At 47.2% G+C, this 19,978-nt stretch overlaps 2 protein-coding genes across 8 annotated transcripts in view; both read left to right on the top strand.

The window, feature by feature from the left end:
* FNDC3A (fibronectin type III domain containing 3A) overlaps positions 1-3,286 on the top strand; it is a 129,715-nt gene extending 126,429 nt beyond the window's left edge. For all 7 annotated transcript variants that reach the window (XM_064440876.1, XM_064440877.1, XM_064440878.1 and 4 more), the window contains one exon: positions 742-3,286. In XM_064440876.1, the coding sequence (XP_064296946.1) occupies positions 742-1,056 (315 nt within the window). In that variant the 3' untranslated portion in view covers positions 1,057-3,286. The remainder of the gene's footprint in view (positions 1-741) is intronic.
* MLNR (motilin receptor) lies at positions 2,575-6,221 on the top strand. The gene is given in 6 exon segments (XM_064448196.1): positions 2,575-2,581; positions 3,515-4,040; positions 4,042-4,136; positions 4,139-4,318; positions 5,892-5,999; positions 6,002-6,221. Coding segments are annotated over 6 exon segments (1,038 nt in total). The 3' UTR covers positions 6,124-6,221.
* Positions 6,222-19,978: the final 13,757 nt, after the last annotated feature.

Genomic DNA, 19,978 nt, shown 5'->3' on the forward strand with positions numbered 1-19,978 from the left:
AGCTCAGTACCCATCGATATGCCTATAAACAGAAAATTGCACCCGCGTGCGATTTTGTTGGCTTTTACAGGACCTTTACGTAGCTGGAAATAAATTAATTTGAGAAACCAGAATATAGATTTCACTGAATTAGGCACTCCATGCTGAAGAATTGTGAACTCACATTAACCAGCCAACAGAGAGACCCTGGGAGAACACCCTGATAAGTCATCTGTGTCTTGGCATCTGATGAAATTAAGAATCAGAGAGGACTCCTTGGGGCTTTACTCATACAGTGTTTATTGGGATAAATTATAATATTTTAAACACATGACATCTTAACTACAATGAAGTGTGTTGGATTGGACTTAATGAAGTAGCTTGATACAGAGGTAATTACCTGAAGTCCCGTGATACGACACTGTATATTACACCCCATGGTGTAGCACTTACGTTGTAAGTGGTGACTAAAACACCTTAACGCTGGGATTAATTGGCACGTACTCATCGTGCCGTAAAAGCACTTGCAGTTCTTTTCCTGTGTTTTACCAAAAGGGGGCCGGAGACCTTATCTGGCATTTAAATTGCGTTTGTGAGATTTTTGTCCATTTTACTTTGCATGGGTGAAAACAGTGGCGAGGAGTCATCCTTTTTACAGTTCCCTTGACCATCAACACCACCCTACTGATGTGTCTGGGTTTTTGATATGCCTTTTGATGAACTCTTTTACTTGATGTGTCTCTTTTCTGTCTTTATTGCCAGATCTACAAGGGTCCAGACTGGTCTTTCCGATACACGGGCCTCCAGCTGAACTGTGAATACCGTTTCCGCGTGTGTGCCATTCGCCAGTGCCAAGAGACAGTAGGTCATCAGGACCTGATAGGCCCCTACAGCACACCAGTGCTATTCATCTCTCAGAGGACTGAACCCCCGGCAAGCACCAACAAGGACACGGTGCAAACCACAAGGACACAATGGTCCCAGAGCGACCAAGTGTGTGCTGCTGTCATCCTTGCACTTTTTGCTATCTTTTCCATTCTGATTGCTGTTATCATTCAGTACTTCGTAATAAAGTGAAGAAAAGAGATTTATTTTAGAACGCTGCCCATAACATTTTACTTTCCCATAACCTAAAAGTAATTCTGTTCTCTTGCTTTTACAAAACCAGGCATTTAGCACCGGCATTGGGACTGATGCAGACCTTTTCAGCCACTTTAAAACGCTTACTGGTAGGTATAGGCTGGCACATGTCATTAGAGCGCAAGCCACACAAATACAACCTTTTCTTTAATATGCCTTCTTGCAGTACAAACTCTATACGGGGCAGGCGAGCGGTGTGTAACGAAAAGGGTTCGACCAGTAAACACGAGTGCAAAAATGGTTTCCTGGCCCACACTTTTAAGGGTTGCTACCGTAACAGGGAAGAATGTGTAGATCGCATTTAAAACGTACACTAACAAACTTGTGCTGTATACGATATTAATCTGATGCTGTGAAAGCAATTTAGCGCTGTATTTCTACCTCCTCATTTGTCTTAATTATTTGGGAAGCAGGATCTATGCTGAAAAACAGAAGGGGCTTTTCTCAGGCAGCAAATAATAAACTGGATGGAAGAGTGTGCATGAAGGAAGCTTCTTATCTGATAAATGTGGAGTTCTTCACTGCAAGTAGATGTTTTTGAAAGACTACAAGGGGATGGCACAAGTGGTTTATCTTACCCCCAGGATTTGATGTTTACTTACAAAAACGCCTCTTTTACTTCTTACGAATATAGAAGGGAGAGTGTGAGAGAACTTCTTAGACTTATTATTTAAATGGAAAAACACATTTCCGAAGTTGACCTTTGATTGGATGCAGTTTATACAGATGTCTGTGCCCTCTGATTTTGGCTTAGTTAATAGATTTTTGAGACAAAATTCATTACTGAATTTTTGCTGTTTCCCCAACATTCACTTGCCATATCCACCAGAATCAAGCACTGCCTTTTTTTTTTTTTTTTTTTTCCGTTTTCTTTCTGTCTGTCTGTCTGTCTTTCTTTGGGGCACCAAATCAGAAGACGAAGTGTAGTAATTTGCACCAGAAGACTTAAAAGCTGCTTTTTTCTTGAGATCCTAATGTTTAATGTAATGTCTCTTTGGATACTGTACCAAATTGTTGATTGCATGTAGTTAATGTTGCATTAGAGCACTTTGCAATTGCATAACTCATCAATGTTTTGTGAGCTTGCATTTGTGAGTTCTTGAATGACCAGACTGAATTTTATCAAGTATCCCATTGACCATCTCGCTAGATGTCAATGATTGCCAGTGACACAAAGCTTGTAGTGAAACTATCTTTTAAAAAAAAAAAAAAAAAAAACACACAACAAAAAAACCTACCCTTGTCTCATCACACTTATGTTGTTATACACTTTGTAATTAGCTATTTTTAATTTATTTGAGTTACAGTAGTGGATCATTAATGAATCCTAGTTGTGTTCAGTTTAGCATTTTTAATGGTATTAAACACTTCTGTCGGTCTTAATAATAATAAAAAAGGAACCTCTGTCTTGTGCTTTGAAGATCTCTGAAGAATTTATCTTATACTAGAACGGGCATGTATTGTAATTGTTTATACGTCCAATGATCTGTGCTGTAGAATAATGTTGCTGCGTTCTGTTTTGTTTTGTTTTTCTTAAAAAAAAAAAAAAAACAAAAAACGAAGTGGTGAAGAACTTGGCCTCCACTTGGCGAGAACGATCTGTCTTTAAAATGTACTGTAAGTTTACATTTTATTTCAACTTTGTCATTTGTACCTATAGGCTGATACCTTCCCGCAGGATACCGCGATAACTGATGTTTTCTAAAACCTTCTTAAAAGTGCCATGTTTGGCAGTGCAAATGAGGTTGCGTGTAACAGCCCAGAGATTTCTTACGGTTGAATGTCTAAAATGGTAAGATTTGTTACTACAGTTAAATCTGCAGTGACTTAAGTTTTTCATAGTAAAATTCAAATGAGCTCCTATTTTTGATAGTCATTTAATAGTGTATTTGCCATTTGAGCCTCAGTGCGTATTACTGCATTGAAGACAGTTTTTAATGTAATCTTAATTTTACCTCATATACTGTACATTCCAGAAATAAATAAAAAAAATAAAAACACTAAACTTTTTAAAACGTTATAGATACACTACCAAACATATCACTTTACAATGTACAACGTCGGGCTCCACGAAGACGAACCTGTATAGTCTGATAGAGAAATACATAAAACTATGTAGCAAAGCATCTTTAAAAATCTGTGGAAAATAAAAGTATCATTCTTTTTTTTTTTTTTTTTTTTTTTTGTCGGTGGTGGTCGGTCCTGTTTGCAGGTAGCGCTGCTGCTGCTGCTTCTGGGGCGCCTGTTCTTTACCCGGCGGCTTCTGCCGCTGTCGCCCTTCGGCGGGACGGGGGCTGCGGCCGCCCCTCACGGCGGCCTCGGGCCCCTCGGGCCCCTCGTCCCTGGCGGCGGCTTCGCCGTGGGGCCGCTCCCGAGCCGCGGGCGCCTCCCTGAGGCGGCGGGGCGGAGGCGCGGGTGCCTGAGGGGCGGCGGGAGGCGGGCCGCCCCCCTCGAGCCCCCGCCGCCGCGCGGGGAGGAGGGCGGCGGAGCGGGGCTGGCCGCGGCGGGGCACGTCCCGCCTCGGGGGCGGAGGGGGCGGCCCCGCGTACCGCGGCGGTGAGGGCGAGCCCCGGCGGTGGCCGCCCTGCGGCGGGCGGCTCGGCTCGGCGCTGCCGCCGCCTGCCCGGGGCTCTTCGTGGCCGGCAGCGTCCGGGCGGTGCTGGTCATCCGCGACATGAGGGTGCCCGCCGACCTCTGCCCGGGCAGCTCGGCCGCCTCGGACCGCCTCGCCCTCCTGGGGCTGCCCTTCGCTGGCGCTCCCGGCCCCGGATCCTGGGGCGGCTGCCGTGCTGCCTCTCCCGCTCCCTCAGCGAGGGCTGCACCACCCTCCGCACCGCCGCCCCACCTCGCCACCATCACCCCGCCACCTGCTTCCCCGCCAAGGCCAAGGCGGTCGTCACCAGTGCCGGGCGAAGGCCGCCATGGGCGTCCCCGGGCCTTCACCCTCCTCTCCACCAGCCCCTTCTTCCTCCTGAACAGCATGGAGCAGCCCAGCAACCGCACCGACTCCAGCCGCGAGTCAAGCCCACCCCGCAGGCCACGGAGTCCGGCCGGCTGGCCGCCATGTTTTGGGTCAGCACCTCCTGCTCCATCCTGCCCATCATCTGCCTCAATGTCCTCTACAGCTTCATCGGCCAGGGGCTGTGGCAGGGCCGCACCTGCCCCGGGTGTCCAGGAGGGTGCTCTGAGAGACAGTACTGAAAGCTTTACTGAAATCCAAAAAGATTGCATCAGCTGGCTTTCCTTGGCCAACTAGGTGGGTAACCTTGTCATAGAAGGAGATTAAATTTGTTAGGCAGGACTTTTCCCCTCGTGACCCTGTGCTGGCTGGGACCAATGACAACACCTCTGAGTAGTAAATTTCGCTTCTGAAAAGTAAGTTTGCTTTTCTTAGTGGTCTTTCATGGTTCTAATCAGAGTAAATCCACTGTTTGCCCAAGCAGGCTGAAAAACAGCAGCTTAACCCTTACGAGCCATTTGCAGACAGACCGCATCACGCCGAAGCGCTTCCCGCTGATGTAGGATACTTTTAATTTTTAGTTCAGGCTTTTTAAAGTTAGGGACTGCACTCTGCCCCGGGGATTTAGTTTGTAACTAACTAGTGACCAATCTGAAGGGGGGGAAAAAAAAAGGAAAGGAAAGAAAAAAGAAATCCAACTGTTGATCAATGAGCATAAAACAAAATGCTCTGGCTGGTTTGTTTCTACCTTTAGTGAAGGTTTTACACGCTATGTGGGAGACGCCTTTTACCAAGGATATAATCAGATGGAAATAGCGTAGCACAAAGGAAAGAAACTAATAAGCCCGAAAGAGTACATTTGCTAACTTACTGGAGGAAGGTGTTTACACTGGATTAGGCACAAGGTTTTCCAACAGAACCACCTGTGTCCACAGTCTCCTCAGAATGCACTGAACCAGACCGATTCCCCCTTATCTCAAAGAGCCAGCAGTGCTATGCATGTGATGTATTTCAGGTGCAAACTTGATTTGGGTATATCCCTGGGGGGGTTTTAAGCTCTGAGAAACACAAAGGATGCTCCAGAAATGATTATCCGTTTTACTTAGGTGCATTTATAAACAAAAAAATACTTAAAACCATGGATACAGTAGTATGTTTATTTAGTTGCTCCTCATCTGTGTTGCCATTGCAAGAGTGTTTGTGTTTGTAGTTGTATTGTGTTAAAATGCTGCACAAGACCAGGAGAACAGCTGGTATGGTTCAGGCTAGAGATCTATCTAGTCAAATATCTGTCTCTGGCAGTAATTGTCTGGGGATGCATGTATGAGCTTCAGTGGGAAAAAAAAAAATAACAGACCAACTACACTGTGGGCCTTTACGTGAGCTCAGCGGGAGCTGGGGCGACTGAGGTTCAGCCCTCACACTACTGTCTTTTACAGTACCACTTCTCATGCTGACTTTCGTTTTCATGCCGCACGCATGGCGGTACAGACATTGCCGAGGAGAATCTTTGTTGTGCCTGATGTTATCTGGATGTTACACCACTGTTGGGTTGTTTACGTTTGTTCTCAGCAAACTCATCTCATGGTTTAGCTGAAGATGTTACCAGTTCCCTTTTAGTCCAAAGACTAACAGTCAGACTTGGTGCTATTCCTGTTTTTATGGTTTTCCAACAATTTAATGCCATTATTTCTATGTATCATTTGTACCGGTTAGAAGAACCTGCAAAATCAGCCACGTAAAATGTAGTTTACTGCATGGTTGTAAAGTTAACTCACTCCTTAACAATCGCATGTGTTATTTTGTCTTACAGCTGTGACAGTTCTGGCCTTCGTAGTTTGCTGGTTGCCTTTCCACATTGATAGGATCGTATTTATAGACACCCAAGGAAGCAGGATGATGCTGTTCTCCCAGCACTTTAATATCTGCAGCTTTTCTACCTGAGCGCATCCATCAACCCTATCCTCTACAACCTCATTTCAAAGTACAGGGCAGCAAGCCCTACAAGCTCCCCCACCGAGCTGCAGAAAGGGCTTTCACGGTAACAAAAGACACTGGTGGCTACAGAGATGAGTGCGAGCACAAGATGCGCCACCGGCTTCCGAGGCTGCAGCCTGCACTTTTCCAGGCGTTCTCTGCACAGGAAGGGAACTTCCTTTTCACAGGAGAGTCACAGAAGAATGGGTATTTGTCAGGCTTTGTGGTATTTTGTAATCGTTTCTGTTTTGAAATACACGTATTTGTGTTAACAGGGCAAGCAGGGACCTTACATTAGCAAGGCTGATGTGCAGTTTGTGAAGGATAGCTCGATAGGAAAAGCTGGGGTAAATTGCCAGTGAAACTGTGGTTTCGGTTTATTACGTGTTGTCCATTGCATGTGTTCTGTGCGATTTCTAGTATTTTCTAAAAAAACGTAACGTCAAGGAGCGCAAGGGAGGAGGGAGTTTGAGGCAGCAGCTCTGCTTGGGTGCCAGAATGGGTAAAACCCCCAGAGAGCCTTTGCCATTTTAAAATGGTTTTCTTACAAATGGGATTTTACAAAACACAGTCTTGCAAGGAGATGGACACAAAAGAAATCGCCCACCACCTTGAACATCCTTGGAAGAAGGAGGTGTATATTTTTAGTACCTGGTCTGTAAGCATGAAGGGGAGTTTCCCAGACAGTTTCACTGACTCTTCCCATGGGAAATCATCTCCTCTGCACAGCAGCCTCTGAGCTTAACCCTTTTGGTCTGACCCATGTGATGAAATAAGGTCTCTTATTCATACACAGGCAACCAGTCCCATGTATCTGTAAGAGTTTAGATATTCCTGACCACTTCCTCGTGATAGATCCATAGCGTTTGGTTACCGTTAGCGGTCTGAACCCACTGCGTCACGTTACGAATTGCCTGCAAATAATACACCGAGTTAACCCATCTCGCCACAAATGAGACCCATCACCGAACGTGCTGTGCTGCAGCCGGGACTTACTGCTGAGCAACGCTGCACTGCAAGTCAAAACCCAACTCCCTGATTTTGCTCCAAAGGTTTTAAGTACAAACTTAAGCTATAGAATTTAGGAAGAAGAACTTGATGTTAGGAAGAGCTAGAAGGAGTTGCCGTCGCACCTGATTTACCTGTTACCTTCTTGGCTACAGTAACATAAATCTGGACCAGAATCGAAGAAGTGGGACTGTGCTTACAGAAGCATCACTGGTGGTATGCCTGCGCTTGCCCTTAGTTATCTGTTAACCTTTGTTAATTAACATCTGTGGTTCAAAAAAGTAACGGTACATGCTGGAGTTTGCTCCACATGAAGGTAGAATTCAGGATCTGGCTCAGAGATCTCAAGATGGCAGAGCTGAACTTGAGCCTTCACTGCGTTTTGAAAATATGACCAATTCACCATTTAACAATCACAGAATCATAGAATGTTAAGGCTGGAAAAGGTCCTTAACACCATCGAGTCCAACCACTAACCTATCACTGCCAAGTCCACCATTAAACCATATCCTCAAGCACCACGTCTACCCTTCTTTTAAATACCTCCAGGGATGGAGACTCAACCACCTCCCTGGGCAGCCGGTTCCAATGCCTGACAACCCTTTCGGTGATGAAGTTTTTCCTAATATCCAACCTAAACTTCCCCTGGCACAGCTTGAGGCCGTTTCTTCTCATCCTATCGCTTGTTACTAGGGAGAGGAGTCAAACCCTCGCCTCGTTACAACCTCCTTTCAGGTAGTTGTAGAGAGCGAAGAGGTCTCCCTTCAGCCTCCTCTTCTCCAGGCTAAACCACCCCAGCTCCCTCAGCCTCTCCTCATAAGACTTGTTCTTTAGACCCTTCACCAACTTCATTGCCCTTCTCTGGTCACGCTCCAGCACCTCAATGTCCTTCTTGTAGTGAGGGGCCCAAAACTGCACACAGTATTCGAGGTGTGGCCTCACCAGTGCCGAGTACAGGAGCACTATCACCTCCCTGCTCCTGCTGGCCACACTAGTCCTGATACAATCCAGGATGACATCGGCCTTCTTGGCCACCTGGGCACACTGCTGGCTCATGTTCAGCCAGCTGTCAGCCAACACCCGCAGGTCCTTTTCCTCCAGGCAGCTCTCCAGCCACCCCTCCCCAAGCCTGTAGCGTTGCACAGGGTTGTTGTGACCAAAGTGCAGGACCCAGCACTTGGTCTTGTTGAACCTCATACCGTTGGCTCCAGCCCAGCGATCCAGCCTGTCCAGGTCCCTTTGTAGGGCCTTCCTGCCCTCCAGCAGACCGAGACTTCCGCCCAGCTCAGTGTCATCTGCAAACTTACTGAGGGTGCACTCAATCCCCTCATCCAGATCATCAGTGAAGATATTGAACAGGACCGGCCCCAACACCGAGCCCTGGGGAACACCACTCGTGACTGGCCGCCAACTGGATTTGACTCCATTCACCACAACTCTCTGGGCTCGGCCATCCAGCCAGTTTTTAACCCAGCGCAGAGTGCACTTGTCCAAGCCATGAGCAGCCAGCTTCTCCAGGAGAATGCTGTAGGAGACAGTGTCAGAGGCCTTACTAAAGTCCGGGCAGACAACATCCACAGCCTTCTCCTCATCCACTAAGCAGGTCACCTTATCATAGGAGACCAGGTTAGTGAGGCAGGACCTCCCTTATAAACCCATGCTGGCTGAGCCTGATCCCCTGGGTGTCCCACATGTGCTGCGTAATGGTATTCAAGATGATCTGCTCCATGACCTTTCCTGGCACTGAGGTCAGGCAGACAGGCCTGTAGTTTCCCGGATACTCCTTCTGACCCTTCTTGTAGAGGGGCATCACATTCGCTAGTTTCCAGTCATCTGGGACCTCCCCGGTTGACCAGGACTGCTGATAAATGATGGAGAGTGGCTTGGCGAGCTCCTCTGCCAGCTCCCTCAGTATCCTCGGGTAGATCCCATCCAGCCCCATGGACTTGTAAACATCGAGGTGAAGGAGCTGGTCGGTGACTGCCACCTCTTCAACAACTGGGACTTCATTCTGCATAGTAGCTCCATCTCCCAGCACAGGGGCCTGACAACCCTGAGGATGACCAGTCTGACTATTAAAGATTGAGGCAAAGAAAACATTAAGTACCTCAGCCTTCTCCTCATCTTTCGTAGTAAGGTTACCTTCCACATCCAACAAAGGAGGGAGATTCTCCCTGGCCCTCCTTTTGTCACTGATATATTTATAAAAACATTTTTTGTTATCTTTAATGGTGGCAGCCAGTTTAAGTTCCAGCTGGGCCTTCGCCTTTCTAATCTTTTCCCTGCATAACCTCACAACATCCTTGTAGTCCTCCTGAGTCACCTGCCCCTTCTTCCAAAGGGGGTAAGCTCTCCTTTTTTTCTTGAGTTCCAGCCAAAGCTCACTATTCAGCCAAGCCAGTCTTCTCCCCTGCCTACTCGACTTAAGCCACATAGGGACAGCCTGCTCCTGCACCTTTGAGACTTCCTTCTTTAATAACATCCAGCCTTCCTGGACTCCTTTGCCCTTCAGGACTTCCTCCCAAGGGACTCTGTTAACCAGACGCCTTAACAATCCAATGTCTGCCCTTCTGAAGTTCAGGGTAGTGGTTCTGCTGACCCTCCTCCTTACTTCTCCAAGAATTGAGAATGCTATCATGTCATGGTCACTGAGCCCAAGACAGCCTCCAGCCACCACATCACCCATCAGGCCTTCTCTGTTTGTAAACAGCAGGTCCAGCGGGGCACCTCCCCTGGTTGGCTCGCTCACCAGCTGCGTCAGGAGGTTCTCCCACGCACTCCAGGAACCTCCAAGACTGCTTGCTCTGTACTGTGTTGTATTTCCAGCAGATATCTGGTAAGTTGAAGTCTCCCACGAGAACAAGGGCTAGAGATTGTGAGACTTCAGCCAACTGCTTGTAGAGTACTTCATCTGTCTCCTCATCCTGGTTGGGTGATCTATAACAGACTCCCACCAGGATGTCTCCCTTATTGGCCTTCCCCCTGACCCTTACACATAAGCACTCAACCTTATCATTACCATCGTTGAGTTCTAGACAGTCAAAACACTCTCTAACATACAAGGCTACCCCTCCGCCTCTCCTTCCTTGCCTGTCCCTTCTAAAGAGCTTGTAGCCATCCATTGCAGCACTCGAGTTGTTTGAGTCATCCCACCATGTTTCCGTGATGGTGACCACATCATAGTTTCCCTGGCGTGCCATGCCTTCCAGCTCCTCCTGTACTCTGCCCATAGCTCTGACTCACTGAATTAAAAAAACTAAAGAGAGAAAAAACCCCACCCCCTAGCTCACTGCACACGCATTCCGCTTTCTTCTTCTGTCGGCTTCATCCTGGGGGAGGGTTGGGTTGCTTTTCCTGCAGGGGTGGTGTCATTCAAATGTTATAATAACAGAACAGCTGGTATTTTGTGTTTGTTTGGACAGGTTATTTTTAAGAGTAATCTTTGTAAATGTATGCAGACTGAGGGGTGAAAAAAAAAAAAAGAGCTTTATCACATTGATATGTGGCCATGGAGGCTGTTCTGCGTGCCTGTGATCCGCTGGTAAAGGCTTTTCTTTATCGCTAGCTACTAACTTGCATGGGGAGGTGCAAGTTCCCCGGCAGAAATTTCCACAGAAGCAGTCCCTTAGGTCCCACAAGCACAAGGTGTGAGCGGGAGGAGGCAGGGAAATGCCCTAGTGGGATGCTGAACCAAACCCCCTCTTTTCCAGGGTGTGTTCCTTCCCACAGAGACCCCTGGCACCCCTCTGCTCCCAAAGCATTCCAGGTGTCCAGGGTAGGGCCCTCCATGGCTCCCTCGCAGCTGGGACCCCATCTGTGACTGCAGGGGTCACCATGTTTCCACAGGGAGCTTCAGGCTTGGGCTGCTCCCGCTCAGCATGGGAGGCCGCAGCAGAAGGCTTCTGTTCCTGGTCATTTGCATCCCTGTTATAAATATCCCTTTTGCACACTTGATAAAATAACACATGGAGCAAATGGCACTTGTGAGCTTGCAGTGCCTTTTTGATAGTGCTCTGGCACCCCCAGGACAAACGCTTAGGAAATAGCTGGAGCTTGGGGAGTTTCCTCAGAATCCACCAGGCCTGGCACTGCTGTCTGCAGCCATCAGTACTGGATTGTGTAAGGAGGGATGTTGTAAATAATAATTTTAAAAAGTGTTGATTTATTCCCAAGAACTCTGTGTTCAGGTGCAGCCAGGCTACCTTTAAAATAAATATTTCAGAAATAGTTTCTGTACAGGCTATAAGATACCAGGGAAAATGGACTAGAGGCACAGAGCGACTTTGCCAGGCAGAGAGAAAGGAATGACAATAATTATATTTTTTTTTGGGGGGGTGGGGGGGGGTGTGGGGGGGGGTGGGGCACAGGGAACATAAAAGCAAAGCACAAAGAACAGATGATAAAAAGAAAGCATGTTGAAGTACTCTGTGTCTTAAGACACCACTTAGTTATGTTGAAATGCACAGGAAGGAAAATTCAGTGATTTGGCTCAGCCCACAACTGACCCTGGAGATTTGTTAGAGGGTGAATGTACTTAGGAAGACGTTAAACCAAAATTAACCTCCTGAAGTTTGAAAGGAATCTAAACCCGTTCGTTCTTAAACCAGTTTTTCTGTACAGAGTGGAAAGGAAGCCCTCCCATGGCCCACAGCCTAAAGCAACAGCTCAGCCCCTGGCAGGGGGATGGTCACCAGGTCCCACAGGCTTTGGTGCCACAGCATTGGCCTCTACCACTCTCTTGGAGACCTGCGGTCTCAGGCAGCACTCGCTGACCGCCTGCCCCACGCTTGCAAAGCTGCCAGGCACCCACCGCTGGCTGCCAAGCATTGCAATAGAACAAAAAAAAAAAAAAAGAATGAGTCGGTAGCTCAACAGCAAGTTGAGAAAAGATGCCCAGAAAATCCTTGGAAACCCTTCTCTGGGAGGGAGGCTACACCTGCAAAATCTTACTAGTCTGATACAGACACAAAGCTCATGAAAGCTTTACAGCCTAAATAGTTGTGACTGAGAAGGAAGATGGTCTCTGATGAACAAATCATTTGTACAAGATCTACTCATTGCTGCTTGTGTGACCAGCTTCCCATGAGCCCGCTCAGAAAGCCGCTGGGACCACTTAAGTTTATTGATACCTGCTTTTAAGTCAGTAGTTTGCCACATCTGCTCTGCTGTCCCTTTAAGCAGGCAGAAATAAAGCTGCTGAAGTTATTGGGAAAACACATTTGCATATTCTGTTGCCTTCAGTTAAGTTTTGCTGCTGATAAGACCCAGGTTCATTCTAACACTAGTTAAGTTTTCTCACACTTACGATCCCCGGTTTATCAGAAACAGGGAAAGCAGCAGCCACTGCAACCAGCAACACTGGGGCACGCGCCAGGAAGTCACCCCCAATACCCTTCCGATTTTCTGTCTAATTTCCATACTCATTAAGCAGCTGTACACAGAGTGTGTAACTGGGGGTAGGATAGTCCCTAGCTCTAACCTAACTTCATTTGCAGTGTGATAACACTATGTCACCCTTTCACTTAATGTGACTCTAAATTAAATATGTATTAGGCTATCTAAATCAGACAATAGCTATTAGAAATCTATTCTAAAAATGGAATTTGTATCCTAAAATAAATATGGAAAACCAGGAGTTTCTTACTGCAAACACCAATATTTCTCTCCTCTATTTAATCAGATAACCTGATCTGTGCATGGCGATGCTTGTAAGGGAGTCAAAGCATCTTTGACTCCCAGTGAGTTGATGCTTCAAGGTTCACTGCTTATTTCCCACTCAGCAAAATACATACAGAGGTACAAGATAGGTGGTTCTAACTGAAATGTTTTCTAGATTGGAAACAAATGGTTCTTCTGGTCCTTGTGGAGTATCTGCATTTTTATTTTACCAATTGTTTTACCATTTACTGCGATCTTCACAGTGCTTTATTGCAAAAAGACAAACAAATCCTCTTTTCCTTGCCCCCATCTCTTTGGAAGTTGTGTGAACCAAGCAAACAAGATTTCTTCTGAGGGTGCCTCCTGCAATGAATTGAAACCTTCAAACACCAGTTTCCAAATGCTGCCATTTGTGGGATCCTTCCAGGGGAAAAAGCACATGCTGCAGTGAAGACCCACTCAGATATGTGCAGAGCGGCCCTGGGGCATCCTACGCAGCTCCTTCCCCCCACTCGCCACCATCCGGGCAATTCTGGCATCAGGGCAGGGCAAAGGGACTGTCACCTCCTTCCCCAGCCTCCATGTGTCACCTGCCCTCTCCAGACAGCTCTCCTCTCAGCTGGCCCTGGCCTGGGTCAGTAAATAAAAAAAGGCTTTTGCTGTCCATTTCTCTTTAATGTCTCAATTAGAATTTAAAAAAAAAAAGACAACTAGCCAGAGGGGCACAAGATAAGCACCCTCCTTGTTTCATACAGCAGCAGTTTGGCACACTCATGGCAATTGACCTTTTGGTGAACAGAGACCTTCCAAGTTCAAAGCTACTCTTTTACTTGCTAAAATAATGCTGTCTCAAAAGGCACTTTGCAGCTGGCCTGGCAAAACAGCAAGGCACAGGGACACACATTTTCTCCCTACAGCCATCCCCTTAAATATCCCATTCAGTACCATGCTGCATTGCCCCCACACGAAACAAAGCCTGAGGCCATCTCCACAATTCAGACAGAGAGATTATACAAAGTAAGCAGAAAAAGAGCCAGGTATAAAGTGACTTGGGTGTGACCCAAACTGCTCTGAATTAGCTAAACTGGCTGAACAATACCTTGGCACAGTTGAGCCTGATGGGAACAAGCCCCAGCATCCCTGGGGCACCACCTCCTATTTGATTTAGGAACAGGCTTACCTTCACCAAAATAAGCCACTTATGTTAAAATTGGTATCCAGAGGTGTATTTCCACTGCTTTAGGGAACAGTTTACAAACTGGTTACTGTATGCTCCTGGGCACCTGTAATGCTGCACTCGAGCTTTGGTAGGGGTTTCCTGGAGCTCAGAAGAAAACTGGGGGAAAACACTGCAGCTGGGGGCAAGGTTTGCATCTGAGGAGCTGAGGGGGCAGATACAAAATTAAACCTTTTAGGCACTCTGTACCAGTAGATCTTAATACATTTTCTCCCAGGGCAAAGTGCAGCATTTCCTCTCTGCTGCAGGGTCAAGTCCAGATGCTGTACGTTCTTTATCACCAACGCAAGCTCAGTGTCTCTGACAAGGCAGGCACAGGCTTGCAATAACGGGGTGAATATCAAGGGACCAAGGATCTCCAGAGCCTACCCAGATATCACTGATGGAACCCCAGATGAGCCTCAAAGCACTGGGAGCAAAAGCAATGCTGTCTTCTGCTGAACATCCCTACTGTGGGAACACTAGGTGACCCCAAACATCAAGGCTGATGCCACCCTGTGCTTCCATGGGCCATGCAGATCTCCAAGCACGCCACCTAAGCCAGTGACTTCCAGGGCATTTAGAAAAGCCAACCTTGGACTAGAAAATGGCTGTCCAGGTTGGGGAAGCACCTAACAGTGACGAGCTCTGGACCTCCTCCTGCAGCAGCACCAAGCAGCAGCACCCGCTGCTCCACCCACCCTGGCAAACATGGAGGCAGGGGAAAGGTGTTCTCCACCCCCAAAGTTGCCAGGGACCGAGGACTTCAAATAGAAACAATAAATAAAAGTAAACAAAAAAACCAAAAGCACAAGACATTACATAAGTATGTCAGCTTTAAACCAAGTTGTTCTTCACCTTTCAGGTGTGAAAAGCCTGGGAAGGTTAGAAGAAGGAAGGAAAGCCACTTCATAGCTTTTCCTTCTCCTGGCCAATCACCTCTCTGCTACCCAGAGGCCAACACTGCTGCCAAGCACCCTGTGATGCCCATCCCCACACCCACATTCGCTGTGGGTGTGCAGAGGGAGCACCCAGACGATAGCATTGGGGCCCCAGCCAGCTTTCATATTTGGGAAGAGGTTTTCCCCAAAATGCCCTCCAAGCTAATCATTATCATCCTTCAGATCTTTCCATAAGAACTCACCTTTCTTGTGATGCTTAGTGAAAAAGTCTCCAAACCAAAGCCAAAGCTGGCTGCAAGTCAGATATCACATACTACAGCGGTGTCTGAAACCTGAGGCTTCACCAAATACCACTGGCATTAGCAACAAAGGGCCCCAACATCAGCACAGTGAGCCAGCCTGAGAGGCACCACCTAGAAGTCACTGAAACCAGTACGGAGAGGCAGAAACGCAAGCAAGATGAGAGGGTGTATTTACCTGGAATGGAATGAGAACCACCACCAGCATCTGGTGCTACACAAGGCACTGACGTTCCTCCGGAGGGTGGTGCAGTTGCTTTATCAGAGATGGCAGCTACCCTGGCCAGAGCAAGAGATAGAAGGCAGCAAAAGGATAAAAGTAACTTTTAGTTTCTCTCAGAACTTAAGATATCCTATGTGACAAGGTGAGATCCCAAGTGCCCTCACACCCTGCAGCCACTAGTGGGTCTTACACTTGCTACAGTAGAAGCGAGTCACCTCTTGTGTCAGCGCTCAGCTGTGATGTCAGACTCCTGCTGTCTGCCCATGACAGTTCCTCAACACTCAGTACCTGTCTGCTGTTATATTGGGGATATCTGTGCACTGCAGGACTCTGCAATGTTTCCCCACTCTGAAGCTCTGCAGAGACTGCAAAGCAATTCTAGGAAGTATTTAACGGCAACAGAAAAAAACCAGCCTGGCTTCTGCTATTAAATCAAAGATATCAGCACATACTGGCCTACAGCTAAACTGATTACAAAGGGAAGGATAAGGCCCAACACGTTTTGCCCATCTTAGCAAGGAAATCAGTTCCCTCATTTGAATATAGATAGGTCTGTTCTTTGTCTGTGCTGTGCAAATACACCCCAAAGGCAAGCTGTGTTTTGACCCTGTGAAAGCAGAGGCTGTCCACAACTGCAGAAGAGGAGGAATCTAGAGAGAGGCTGAGTCTTCCCCTCTCTAGGGAAGATTTTCTCAATCCAGGGTTTCAGTTCTGGTGAGTCAGGCAGCAGTCCCAGCCCTGGAGCTTATTTGAGGCTTGTAGGCATCACCTCTTCACAGTCCTTCATTTCAACAGACCTCAGCAGAGCCTGCTGGACTGACCTGGACAAGCTGTACCTGTGCAAGGGAACCATCTCACCCACTTACCCCTGGCATCCTACTCCTCCAGAGCAAGCCTGTGTGCTGACCATCACGCGAGGGACCAGCCCTGGCAGGTCAGTGCAGCTGGGCAGGCTGCAAGTTCAGCCCTTGCCTTACGCAGGCTTTTTCTCTCAGCAAGACCTTAATGAAAACAAGCTCTTCGCATGCCCAGATGGAAAGGAGTGACCCCTGTGCAGCAGTTATCGCACAGGATCCGTGCCCTCAGACCTAGTCCTTGCACTGAGAAGCTGGGCAAAGGGAGCTGAGATAAGGCAAGCTGCTCCCGCACGGAGCAGCAGCACATTCTTCCTGCCTCTGGAAGTTACCATAAAGATGCAGAATGGACAGACCCAGAAAGCAGTAACATCTGCTCCTTTCTATGCTGCCTGTTGTAAAGGGAGATCCCTCCTGCAGAGCCTGGGAATGGGAAGGAAGCAGGGGACAATGGAATCTCCTGAAAACAGCCCTGGCTGAGACAAGCCTGGGAAAGGCACAAGAAAACGCAGAAGAGCAGCAGGAGGTGGTCCCATGGAGCAGAACCCCGCTACCACACAGAAGAGACCCACCCAGCCCCATTTCTTCCTCATACATTCTATTCCCTCCTTACATATTTTCTCTTCACTAACTGATTTGGTCTCCACAGGCCATTTTGCAGCTGTTGGTGAGAAACAGCAGCTCTTGTCAGGAGCTTGTAATAGCTAGAGTCTTAATTTTCATTTTGTTTCTTTCTTTCCAGACGCTTCTTGCTTTGTAAAGCGTATGTGTGTGTGCAAGGAGCAATCTGTCTCCAGGACACCTTTCCATGTGGAAATGTCAAACGTATTTCATTTTAATCTGGGCTCTAGAAATACTGCAATTTTTCTAAACAGGGAAAAAAACGAATTCTTGACTCCTTGTCACCGAAACATGGGACAGAACTGTCAAAGGGAACACATAACAGTAAGAAAAATTGACAGGTAATCTCTGTCACAGAATGGGAGAAAAACCCAAATCAGACCATTTGACAGCACACACCACTGCACTATAACCAATGTCCAAAAAGACAGCCTTAGAAGAAATTATCTCTGTTGGCTTGCAGACTGGAAGAGCAGGTGGGGTGCTGGTTTTGTGCTGGGCAGCCTTTGGGATATTTGTACAACAGAATTACAAGCTTTATCACACAAATGACAAGGAATAAAATCCCATGCCCATGCTCAGGGGAGTTGGACTGTGAATGAATTTGGGTCACAGACCCACAGGGCAGGGTGGTGTGGAATGCCCCAAACCATACTCTCATGTTGAAGCCAGTTGAGCAAAATCAGAGTGGTTGCTGAGCGTCCAAAGGACCCCGCTAGTGCTCAGCACCATGCAGGGGCAACCCTAACGCAGCCAAGGGGTGCTCACCACCTGGCAGGATAGGTCTGCTGTGCCTTAGCAGTTGCTGTCTGCTGCAAAGTATAACCAGGAGAGCGCTGGATTCCAAGTATCTGTAGGTAACGCAGCAGCAATCGCTTCCAAGCTGTCAGCATGCACCTGGCCCTGTTAGGAGGAAGAAAGTCAACAGTAGCTGCTTTTGGTGACCAGCATGGAAAGAGCTGTTCGTAACCCAGCTACCATCAATGCTGCTGCATGCCACCAGCATGGCAGGATGCTGAACTCTTCCCTCACAAGTGAGAGACTAGAGCCTATGATTTCTACAGCAGGAGAGGGGTGGAGGGTTTGCACAGACATTTTTGTTGCCTCCATGTTGTGGAGTTGACATATGCTGTCTTTATTGCTGTCAAACTGACTTTTACACAGTTCCTAATCTTGCTGTTTTGCAAAGCAATGAAAAAGGCAGCAAATGCCAAAGAGTCTGATATACAGACTTAAAGCCCAAGCTTTTGGAGAAGGTCTGTGGTTCACTTCCCTTCTTTTTATCCTCCCTGCAGCTTGCCCAGCAGGACAAGCCACAAAAGAATCATCTCAGCTTCTCCTGGTTAAGTGAGCGTTTCAGAAGCTGAAACTCTGTTGGCCAAAAAGTGCTCCCAGAAGCCAAGCCCTTGGGCCTGGATCTCCCACCTCAGTGTTACCATCCTCGGTCTCCACTTGCAGCAGGGCAAAAGCATGGAAACCAGGCTAGGTGATCTGTGGTAGGAGAGCAGGCCGGAAGATGCCCAAGCTCTGTGCCACCTTACGGACAGCCACACTCAGCACCAGACTCTGTATTAAAAGCCTGTAGCAGGCATTGTCTGCACAGGACTGGGGATGCCATGTGTCCAACAACAACCAACATGCAGTACCCTCACTGTGGCTACCTGCAAAGACTGCATAGCAGCTATATAGATGGAAACTGAGAAACCAGCAAAATGCTCTCTTTACAGCCACCTGAAAGACTGTTCTTATACTGCAGCCTAGGCATAGCCAATGTGCCCTGGCTTATGGTCTGTGAAATCAGCTGGTAACGTCCCCAGGGCTGGGCTCTCGGAGGGGTTCCTGCTCAGGGCAGGCTTCCCTGCACATCATCTCAGTTGTCACAAATCACACTCCTGCCACAACACACTCAGTATTTTCCTTTCCACTACACGTGACTTTAGTACACTGCTTTATAAAGCACTTTACCGTCTGTTCCAAGTTCTTTTATACAGGTTTCGTTTGTGTGATATCCAGGTTGTTATCTATATCAGAGTTATACAAATAGTTTCTTAAAAGAATTTAAACACATGGGAAATGTTTGCCATTTATCCCAGCCACTTCTGAAAGGTGTATTTTTATCTTTTCCTGAGGCATAATTTCTAACAAAATCCCGTCTTGTCATTTTGATGTATAGGACAACATTGACTGTTGGCAGTTGAAAAGTTAATTTGTGTTAATTAACATCATAGATCCAAAGCACAGTAGCAATGCTTCAATAAATTCTCGTGTTACTGTCACATCTGCAAAGATGTATGTATGCACGTGCAAGTATCTGAAAGAACCTTAGCTAGCACTGCAGATTAAATGCATAATACTGGTATAAAATGCAGTCAGGTAATATTGCTCAGTAAAACAATGATTTGTTATTCAGCTGCTGAATATATAAATTCTGGGCATCTAAATCAGCAGCTACTCCAGATGACCCGTATATGGGCATGGACATGGGATTAGCCTCTCACCCTAAATCTTTCATAACTTTGGCATGACCCAAAACTGGTTGCTTTTCCAATACCAGAGCAACACAATGTTTTTACTGTGTCTAAAGAAAGACACCCTCACTCTATAGCAAGGTCTACCCTCTACTGCTTCCAACGGAGATGCAAACTAGGCACAGGGACAGCTTCATGGGAAAGTAGACATGTCTGAGGTTGTCACGGGGAGGGGGGGGGGGGGAATTATATCTCTTAAAGAGCCACTGCCAAAGCCATCAGCAAAAGTGATTTTAGTAAGGTGTTGTAAAGTGAGACTTAAAGTTCAGTGGCAAGGCTCCCTCTGTTACTTACTGCAGAGGATATAATAATGGTTCAGAGTTACCAATGCAAAGCCAAACTCGGCAACACAAAATCTTAGTGCACTATAATACAAGGTTATGTGCGATATCGGTCACTTACCAAAGGTCTGCAGTTGGTAAGGGGTCTCAGCCTAGGGGAGTAACCTTGAGAGGTGTCCCGCCTCAAGGGGAGATCACTGCCATGCAGCCAGCTGCCCAGCAGGGAGAGCTCAAAGAAGGCTCACTCAGGCTGTATATTTAGGGAATAAAGTGGTTGGCTCATAGTCAAATGACACACGATGGAAAAAAATAAGGATGAGAGTCCTTGTACCC

The sequence above is a fragment of the Phalacrocorax carbo genome, chromosome 1 (assembly GCF_963921805.1).
Source record: "Phalacrocorax carbo chromosome 1, bPhaCar2.1, whole genome shotgun sequence".
Lineage (NCBI taxonomy): Eukaryota > Metazoa > Chordata > Aves > Suliformes > Phalacrocoracidae > Phalacrocorax > Phalacrocorax carbo.